Source organism: Emiliania huxleyi (assembly GCF_000372725.1).
Source record: "Emiliania huxleyi CCMP1516 unplaced genomic scaffold EMIHUscaffold_50, whole genome shotgun sequence".
Classification (NCBI taxonomy): Eukaryota; Haptophyta; order Isochrysidales; family Noelaerhabdaceae; genus Emiliania; species Emiliania huxleyi.
In genome coordinates this window covers 56,072-65,294 of record NW_005198243.1, presented here as the reverse complement: position 1 = coordinate 65,294, position 9,223 = coordinate 56,072, and the positions used below count along the sequence as shown (strand labels likewise).

Below are 9,223 nucleotides of genomic sequence, written 5' to 3'. Positions count from 1 at the left end.
GAATGCGAGGACGGACTCTAGTGCGAGCTCTAGCGTGTACACCCCTCGTGGCTGCCCATACCCCCACGGTACCCGAGCCCTAGGCCATACCCCCACGGTACCCGCACCCTAGGCCATACCCCCACGGTACCCGAACCCTAGGCCATACCCCCACGGTACCCGCACCCTAGGCCATACCCCCACGGTACCCGCACCCTAGGCCATACCCCCACGGTACCCGCACCCTACCAAGGCCATACCCCCACGGTACCCGCACCCTAGGCCATACCCCCACGGTACCCGAACCCTAGGCGGGCAGCCCTCGTGGCTGGGTGCCGGCTCGCTTCGCGTGGGTCCCCCGCTCCCGCCGCCCGAGACCCGTCCTCGACCTTTCCTCGACCTTTCCTCGACCTTTCCTGGACAAGTCCCGCAGGCGCCTCCTCCCGCCGCCGAGGACATCTGCGACGTTTGCGGTGGCGCCTCCGCCCCCGGGGACGCCCTCCTAGGCTGCATCGACGCGTGCGGCCGCCTCTTCCACTTCGGCTGCCTCGACAACCCGCCCAAGCGGCGGCCGAGGAGCGGCGCGTTGCTTTGCCCCGAGTGCCGCGCGGCGGCGCCTGCCAGGGCCCTCAAGGAGGCCCTCAAGGACTCCCCGGCTCAGAAGCGGGCGCGCAAGGCGGCGCCCAAGGAGGCGCGGCCGCTGTCCGAGCACGAGACACTAGTGAGTGAGGCTTGTGAGTCGGCGATTAGCAGGCGCCGCCGCTCTCCGAGTACGAGCGCGAGCGGCAGAGGAACATCGAGAGCAACCAGCAGAAGCTGGTGAGCGAGCCACGCCCCGGGGCGCGGCGCGCAACCTCGGGCAATCTCGGCGCATCTCGCACAATCTCGGGTAGGCGGAGCTTGGCCTCGAGCCTGCGGTGCCGACCAAGTCGCGGCCGAGGGGCGGGCGGGCGCGCGGGCGCGGGCGAGGCACAGGCGACGAGGCGTGGCGGCCGGGCGCCGGCTCGTGAGGCGCGCAGCGGTCCATGGCGGTGGCGAGCCCTCTCCGGACTCCGGCGCCGCGTGCGCACCAGTCAGCGGGCGCTAGGCTCGAGTGAGCACTTGTGGACCGACGCGTACACTGCCGCACCGCCCCCTTCCTCGATCATGCGCGTTTGCATTTATCCGGTCCGTGTTTATGTTACTGTGATCTCTTGCCGTGCGTGCCGCGAGTACGTCTCAGTGTAAGCCTAGGTATATGAAGGGGGCAAGAGGAACACACACGCTCGCCGAGTGGTAGGGCCAACCCTCGCTCTCTACGATTACAACGCTGGTCCGTGGCCGCTGGCGCTGCCGCACGCGCCGCTCGCGCCCGGGCCCGAGAGAGACTGCGTCGCCGTCGGGGTGCCTGCAGGTGAAGGCTGAAGTCCCGCGGGCGGGCGGGGCTCCCCCGGGCAGGGCCCGCCCCGCACGGCTTCAGCGTTTACTTTCCTCATTAGAGTTGCGATACCCACATCGGGCCAAAGGCCGCCAAACATGCATCACCACCTCGCCTCGGCCGACGTCTTGGTCCCCGAGGGCGGCAGCATGGCAATGACCGCGACCGTGTCGCCGTGGTGCCAATTGATCAGCTTCTCGGCCTTGTCGCGCGGGTTGAGCACGAGGGTCTTGCCGTCGACGAGGTAGCCGATCGCGATCTCGCCATAGGCGAGCGCCTATACATGTGCATGCGCATGTCACGGGACGCCGTGGCTAATGCGATTCCGACTGAGACGAGCACCTTGGAGGCGAGCTTGAGGAAGCTGCAGCACCTTCCGTCCTTGACATACTTTGTTGACGGGTGGATGAGGAGGCTCGGCCCCGTCGACTCGAGGAGGGTATTCAGGATCGGGCTCACCTGTGGGGCAACGCAGTATCAGCGCCCGGCGGCAGAAAGGGAGCTCAGTGGACTGCGGCGTAAAGGGTTGAGTGCGATGGCGGCTACGATGACGGCGGCGGCGGGTCTTGGTTGGCGCGGCGTCGGGGCGGCGTCGGGCGGGCATGCCTCGGCCCGCTCGGAGATCATCGCGACGATGCGTGCGACCAGCTCATTGGATGCGACAAAGTCGCCTTCGGCGAGGCCGCTCGCCCGCACGTTGCGCTGGAGTGAGATATCTCTCAGCTCGGTGACCACGGTGCACTCCGAGTTGAGCTCGCGTGATGCGCGCCGGCGGCGGCCGCTCCGGTGGCTCTGCCGGAGGGTGTGCCAATGAGAGGGGGAAGCGCCGCCCGCCGACGTGGGATTGGCGTCGTCCAGCCGCGGGCGACGGTCCGACGCGAGCTCGAGCGGAATTCCCTCGGCGAGCGGCGGCAGCGTGGTGGTCGGGTCGTGGCACCAGCGCCGCTGTATGTCGCGAGTAAGCATCAGAGCAGCGAGGGCGAGCGAGTCGGCGTGGGTCGGATCGCCGCTTTGGCCGTGGTCCGAGAGGATGAGGATCGCGTCGCACGCGAGCAGCGGCAGCATCTCGAGGGCGTGCCTCGCCGTGGTGGCGCAGTCGGCTGCCGAGCGCCCCATGCGCCGCTCCCTCAGCGCCCACCAGGGCGCTCTCAGATCGCCCACTAGGGGCATCGAGCAGCCGCCCTACCGGATGGTCAACGAAGAGCGGCGGAGGGGAGTGGTCTCGTCCGAGTGCGTCGCGCAATACCACACCCTCGACCAACACGCACGCATCCAGCGGCTGAAGCGCTTCGGTCACATCTTCTGACGGGATCCTCTGAGGCGCGCGCGCAAGAGCGAGCGCGGGGCTGCCCGCGGCGCGGGCTCGGCCTTGGGGCAGAGAGTGCTTTGGAGGCACACCCTGGTTCCTGCGAAGGATGGAAGGATGGATGGTCGGCGGCCGGCGGGGCCAAGTAGACAGACGCGCGGCAGTAGGGGTCAGGAGGGTGACGCCGGGAGGGAGGTATTAGCGCGCGCGAGATATATTCTAGCAGACCGGCCCAGGAAATATTTGTTTTCGATTTTTTTATTAACATTATCGTCTCGCCCCGCCAGCCGGCGCCGCTCAGGCCCATCGCCCCGTCAACCCCCCGGCTGCCTAAAACCCGCTTGCTCGTCACCGGCGAACTGGTCGCGGCGGTGGTGCCGCCCGGGGTGATGGCGGGCCGACTGAGAGCCAAGGCTTGCAACCGCATCGCGAACGCACGTCTGGCATGCTTTTTGCCGGTTTATCCACGCGGACGGCGGCGCCATTCCAAGCATTATGAGGGTGATTGCGGGCCGGACACGCGACGGGAGACGTTGCAAAGCGCCGCGTTGCGCCCCGCTTCGCGCCAAGATGTACAGAATGTGCAGAACACCTTTAGCAAGCTTTAGCAAATGTCCCCACTGGGCCGGGAGCACGCTACTAGTACTATGCCTCAGCCGAGCCCACGCACCTAGCCACGCTACTAGTACTATGCATCACATGGGACGATCCAAAAGCACTGAAAGCACACACGCGCACACGCCGCCTCGCGCAACGGCGGAGGCCGGCACGCAAGCGGGGGCAACATGGCACAGAGACAAAACAGAGAGAGCGAGTCAGGTCACGTGTTGTTTGAGTAGGGTAGAGCATGGCGTGGGACTGCGAGAGCGAGCATGCTCCATGTCGACTCCATGCACCGGGTCCAGGCAGGGAGCCGGCACCAGAGGGGCAGGTCCTCCCGGCAAGGCCAGAGAGGGGCGGGGGCGAGGCAACCGACCAGCCAGCAGCCGACCAGCCGGCCGATCAGGCCGACGGAATAGGCGGCGGCGTGGGTCCGTGCGGCAGCCAGCTGGTGATAGAGGGGTGGTGGGGGCGGTCATCGAAGCTCAGAGGCCGACCGGCGCCACTCGCCCTCCGGTCAGGCGAGGTGTGTCTCGGAAGTGTCTCGGAAGTGTCGAAGCTGCTCCTGTGCCAGCTCCGTCCCCGGGCGGGCGAGCGAGGGCAGCGAGGGAGGGCGCGAGGCGGCGGCGGCGGCGAGGGTGGCGGCGAGGCGGCGGCCGAAAGGCAAGCCGTCGAAGAAGGGCTGAAACTGCTCCGTGCCGGGGATGTTTTGGAGGATGGCCTCCTCCAGCATCGGGTCCACGTCGCTAGGCAGCTCGTCCTCGCACTCGGAGCGGCTCCCGCCGATCGGGCAGCGCCGCTTCCCGCCGTTGCCGTCCTGGGACGGCGCGAATGCCACCGTCTCGTCCGTCAGAAAGTAGCAGGCGCCGAGGACGACGACGGCGGCGAACGTGCCGGCGACAGTGAGCACGGCCACGCGCTTGAAGAGCCAGATGAAGAGGGCGTAGTGGCGCGCGCCGAGCCACCGCCTAGATGGTGGGACGCGTGGGGGGGCGTGGGGAGGTGTGGGGGGGCGTGGGGAGGTGTGGGGAGGCGTGGGGAGATGTGGGGAGGTGTGAGGAGGCGTGGGGAGGCGTGGGGAGGTGTGGGGAGGTGTGGGGAGGTGTGGGGAGGTGTGGGGAGATGTGGGGAGATGTGGGGAGGTGTGAGGAGGCGTGGGGAGGTGTGGAGAGATGTGGGGAGACGTGAAGAGGGAGGGGTGCGTGTGGGGAGATATGCGCACGCCTCTACCTCTTGGCTACATCTCGGCTACATCTCGGCTAGAGCTCGCCTCAGGTAGAACTCGACGGTTCGCTGCCCCCACAGCTGCCTGTTGACGCGGGAGAGCCAGCAGCGGACGCCGAAGCCGAGAAGCACGAGTGCGAGAGCGAGCAGGGAGAGGAGGAAGAAGGCGAACCGCAGCAGCGCGTGCAGCACCGGCACCTCCTTGAGGACGACGGCGTTGACCTCCGTCGGTACGCCGCGAAAGACGCGGTCTCCTTCGAAGTTGTAGATCGAGTTGTCGCCGCGCCCCTCGCACATCAGCATGTCAAAGTCGACGATCGTGTTGAGGAACCCCTTGGACGCGAAGGGTGTGCCCTCGCCCAAGCCGTGCACCTCCATCGTCGTCGCCTCCTCGTCAAAGGTGGCGTCGCAGGAAGTGACGAAGTGCTGCAGGTTGAGCGGGTCGGTCTCGATGGTCACCTGCCCCCTCCCCGACACCCGCGCGTAGCCGGAGCCAAGGTACAAGGCACCCCACGCGCCATACACCTCGTACTCTGCGCGCGACCCGAAGTGCACTTCGGACAGCTTCATCGCGGTGCTCTTTGCGGGCATCAGCAGCGGCAGCGCGATCACGTCGTCCTCGTAGCAAGCGGAGAGCTCGAACGCGTTGATCTCGAGTGCCTCGAGCGAGACGTTCTTCAGCTTGACCACCACGCCGAGTACGTCGGCGCGCGGCTTGAGGTTGTTGCCAAGCACAGGCTGCGGAAAGTCAATCTGGCTGATGGCGCTGTCGATGCGCCGCTCGATAAAGTTCGACATCCAGACCGGGGACGCGTGGCAGCCGTTGCCCGTCGACCCATCCCTCAGCCACGGCCAGGCGACAAAGGCGAGCGAGGTGAGGGAGGTGATTGCGAGGACGGTGAAGGCGATCAGCAGCGGCACCAGCACCAGCCACGCGCACGACCAGGTGATGCACCGCTTCGCGCCTTTGTTGTCGCGGCGCGTGAGGAAGGCGGGGAGCAGTGGGTTCTGGTCCGAGAGGATGATGGAACCAAGCTGGCGCGAGAAGAGTGACTTCCGCGTCATCTGCTGCGCCACCAGCACCTGCCGTGCACGCGCCCACGACGAACCCACCGCATGCTGAGCTGACTCGAGCACTGACCAGCGCCCGGTGCCGTTGCTGCCCTCGCTGGCCAGCCTTGCCCAGCCGCCCTTGCGCGCTGCCTTGGGCGACCTGGCGGGGCTGTGGAGCGACGCCCAGCCTCCCAGCCCCAGCTCGAGACCTAATGAGCAACTACTCCACCGTTACTAGTTCATAATTGATGAATAGCCTTCTAGCCCCAGCTCGAGACCGTTCCAGTTGGAAGAGAAGGAGCCAAACGGCTTCACCTCGGGAGGCCGCGCCTCTCTGCTGCCGTCGCGGGACACCTCCGGCGCGGCCCGTCCCGACGGCGTCTGCTGCCGCGACGGCGCGCTGTAGAAGGAGCGAGGCAGCCACGACGACGCGTTGTGGTCGTCGCCTGCGCCGTCGTTGCCATCGCCCGCCGCGATGCTGCCGCTGCTATCCGCGCCGGCGGAGGCCTCCTTGGCGCGGTCCCACGCGGCGTTGCTCCGCCAGTCGTGCTCCGTCGCGTACGACCGCTCGTCCAGCGGACCGAGCGCTCCTCCGTCACCGAGCAGCGACTCGGAGAGCTCGCGCGGCTCCGCGGCGCCGTCGCCGGCCAGCGGCGGCGGCAGGGAGTGGCGCGCCTCGGTGCGGTCGCCGTCGTCGTGCGACGAGTGCCGGATGATGCCGCGCGCGATCGCGAGCGCCTCCTCCTCGGAGCTAGGCACCGGTGGCGGGAAGCGCCGCTGCCCGGGGAGGCGAGGCGGCGAGCGGGTCGGGGTGACCGGCTGCTCGCCAACCATGCGAAAGCCGGCCCGCGCGGGCCGGCTGGCGCGGCTCTGCTGCTCGCGCGGAGGCATTCTGGTTGGATAGAGGTGTCCACGGCCACGTCGGGCGTCCCTTGCGGGCGTCCCTTGGCGCAACCCAAGGGAGACGGCCGCGCGAACGAAGCGCGGCGTCCGGCGAATTCTTTTTCCGTGGTTGAATTCTTTCCGTAGGCCTCGCTCGAGGTTGTGTGTGTGTGTGTGTGTGTTGGCACGACTCGCGGGCCCATGCGGTGTGCGGCGGTGGGACGGCGCGCGGCATGCGCATGCGGCGGCGGCCGTCGAGTTTCGCAGCATGTGGTTGGGGCCGGCGAGCCCGTGCTGCAGCGGCGCGAGGGGCGACCCGCGGGGAGCTAAGGGCGCAAAGACAGCCGCGGCTCACGCGGGAGTGCGCGCCCCGCGCCGCAAAACTTCGACCAGCTGGCTACGAGCCAACCGCGTCAACAACGAGCTGTGCCTTCCCCATATCCGCCTTGAGCTCCTCGCGCAGCTTTTCCATCAACGCCTCCTCGCGCTTCTCCAACGCCTTCTCCATCTTGGCGTCGATCTGACTGAAGTCCACCCCCTCCACAGCAACCTGCTTAAGCGCACCTTTCACGAGCGGGCGCACAACGCCGATGGATGACAGGACGAGGATGAACAGGATGGTGAACGCCAGCTCAATGTAGGTGGCGTAACCGGCTGCCTGGCCGCCAGCACCCATCCTGCGACACAACACTTAGGGGTGAGGGCTGTAGCAAGGGGAGGGGGTCGACGCGCGTGTTCAAGGGGGGGCTGGCTGGCTGGCACAGCGTCGGGCACAGCGTGACATTCGTTCTCGTCCAGATGAGAAGCATGTAGGGCACCTCATCGCTCGGCAGGTCTCCGCAGCAGTGAGCCTCGCAAGCCCCTCCGGCGAGCAGCCAGGGGCACCGGCACCCGTCAAACCCGCCGCTGCCTGATCCATCTGAGGTCCAGCACGCGTTTTGATCAGGCGCTGGCCGATCGCTCGGCTACGGCTTCCAGACCCACGCAACTGGCAGCTTCGTTGCAACCTCAACGGCGAAACGGTGTGGACGATGAAGGCGGCATGGAAGAACACAGCGGGCTGGTGGGGGATGGCACGTGGGCCGTCGAGTATGACCCGACCAACACGCCCGTCCTCTTTGAGGATGACTGCTGCTTCAACGCCGACGCGACCATCGAGCTGCGGTCGGGCAAGATGGTCCGCATGGACGAGCTCGCTGTCGGTGATGTCGTGCGGTCCGACGCGGCAGGCGGCTCTCGACGGTCTACACCATCGCGCATCACAAGGGCGATACCGCCCGCGCCGTCGGCTACCGCGCATCCTCCTCGAGAGCGGCCACGCCCTCGAGCGCACGGCCGTGTTTGTCGGCAAGCAGGCGCGCATGGCCGCCAACGTGCGCCTCGGCGACGAGCTCAACGTTGTCAACTGCGCCGTCACGCAGCGTGTGACGCAGACCACGACCGTGTGCAAGACCGGCGGCTTGCGTGCCCCATGTGCAACGGCGAGACATGCATCGAGGTCTGCGGCGTGGGCGCCGAAGGCACGCACCACGTCGTTGGCCTGCACAGCGCATCGGTGAGATGGTTGAGGTGGGCAAAGAAGGGGTGCATTGTGGTGAGATGACTTGTGCTGCAACCTGCATCCAGGGTGCTGTTTTTTTTGAAAACATGGTGTCGATAACACGAGGTGAGAGGCCCCGTTGCGCATAGAGCGCCATAAGGGTTTCCAGGATCCAGCGTGGTTACATAGAGGCCCTCTGCCCCTGCCGCTCGCCCTGGCCCCTGCCCCGACCAGGCTTTGTTTGGTGGCTTCGCTCCCTCGGCTGCGCTGCCTCGGACGCCGCCCGCGCCCCCAGCAAACGGATCACACGCACGCAAAGACACCGCGGTCTTAGGCGGTCGGATCTGCGAATCTGCGTACGACAGGACTAGAAAGCACCGCGGCCTCCTCCCGGGCGGCGTAGGCCCTGTCAGCCACAGACCGGGGGTCCCCACGCCACAACCTCGGCCGGCGTGTCGAGCCGGGTTGCGCACGCCCTCGCTCAGTTGTCCCTCTGCCCCTCCACGTAGGCGCAGCAGAGGCCGCCGCAGAGCCGCGGGAAGAAAGTGCAGGTCTGCCAGCAGTCGGCGGGGCCGAAGGAGCTGCAGCAGCTCTTGAGGCAGCCTAGAAGCGGTGAGCCGCGGCACGAGATCATCCGAGACTGCCCGAGAGAGAGAAAGCACGCGCCACCCGGCGCTGCGGGTCTGGAGGGTGCCTCCAAGCAGGTTGCCTAACGGACAAAAAAGAAATCGTCGGAGAAAAAGAAATCGTTGGCTAGGGGCGCCTCCGCAGGTTGCCTATAGAGGTTGAACGGTGGTGGAGGCGAGGGAGGCGTTAGCGTGGGGACAACTCCGGTCGGAATGGGGGGCGGGGGCAGGTCGGCGCAGTGTAGTGTAGGATCGGGCGGATCATTCTCTCTCCCCCCGAAGGCTGCCGCGGCCCAAGGAAGGCAAGACCGGCTCGTCCGGCGGGGGGGGGGGGGGGGTCTGAAGTCAAGAGGCTTTTGTTTGGCGGTGCGCGGACCCCGCGAGCTTGCTGTGAATAGTACAGCTGTGAATAGTATGCTAAACTGTCCGGAGGGGGGGAGCGGGGGGGGGTCTGAAGTCAAGAGGCTTTTGTTTGGCGGTGCGCGGACCCCGCGATCGTGCCGTCTGACTCGAGGTGCATCCTGACCTATTCACAGCTGTACTGTTCACAGCTGTGCTATTCACAGCCGTCTGACTCGAGGTGCATCCTGACCTAT

The 9,223-nt window shown here is 67.0% G+C and overlaps 3 protein-coding genes across 3 annotated transcripts in view; 1 reads left to right on the top strand and 2 right to left on the bottom strand.

The window, feature by feature from the left end:
* EMIHUDRAFT_211694 (hypothetical protein) overlaps window positions 1-1,206 on the top strand; it is a gene marked incomplete at both ends in the record, with an annotated part of 2,770 nt that extends 1,564 nt beyond the window's left edge. Inside the window, 5 exons of the mRNA XM_005766682.1 lie at window positions 291-332; window positions 413-700; window positions 733-798; window positions 873-907; window positions 1,053-1,206. Coding sequence (XP_005766739.1) covers window positions 291-332; window positions 413-700; window positions 733-798; window positions 873-907; window positions 1,053-1,206 — 585 coding nt within the window. The remainder of the gene's footprint in view (window positions 1-290; window positions 333-412; window positions 701-732; window positions 799-872; window positions 908-1,052) is intronic.
* A 293-nt stretch (window positions 1,207-1,499) lies between these two features.
* Window positions 1,500-2,512, bottom strand: EMIHUDRAFT_103399 (hypothetical protein; the record flags this gene model as incomplete). The annotated part of the gene is made up of 3 exons (XM_005766681.1): window positions 1,500-1,673; window positions 1,739-1,855; window positions 2,042-2,512. The coding sequence occupies 3 exons, from the start codon at window positions 2,510-2,512 to the stop codon at window positions 1,500-1,502; spliced, it is 762 nt and encodes a 253-aa protein (XP_005766738.1).
* A 772-nt stretch (window positions 2,513-3,284) lies between these two features.
* On the bottom strand, window positions 3,285-6,540 carry EMIHUDRAFT_436839 (hypothetical protein). Its single transcript, XM_005766680.1, has 3 exons — window positions 5,858-6,540; window positions 4,573-5,788; window positions 3,285-4,270 (listed from the first exon to the last, which is right to left on the bottom strand). The coding sequence occupies exons 1-3, from the start codon at window positions 6,468-6,470 to the stop codon at window positions 3,820-3,822; spliced, it is 2,280 nt and encodes a 759-aa protein (XP_005766737.1). The 5' UTR covers window positions 6,471-6,540; the 3' UTR covers window positions 3,285-3,819.
* Window positions 6,541-9,223: the final 2,683 nt, after the last annotated feature.

Excerpts from the sequence above, each read along its gene's own strand:
- EMIHUDRAFT_436839 (XM_005766680.1), bottom strand. The coding sequence starts at position 6,470 with ATGCCTCCGCGCGAGCAGCAGAGCCGCGCCAGCCGGCCCGCGCGGGCC. Across the intron at positions 5,789-5,857 it reads CTTCTCTTCCAACTGGAACG|GTCTCGAGCTGGGGCTGGGA; the intron begins GTCTCGAGCTGG and ends GTTGCTCATTAG. Across the intron at positions 4,271-4,572 it reads ACCGTCGAGTTCTACCTGAG|GCGGTGGCTCGGCGCGCGCC; the intron begins GCGAGCTCTAGC and ends CCCACCATCTAG.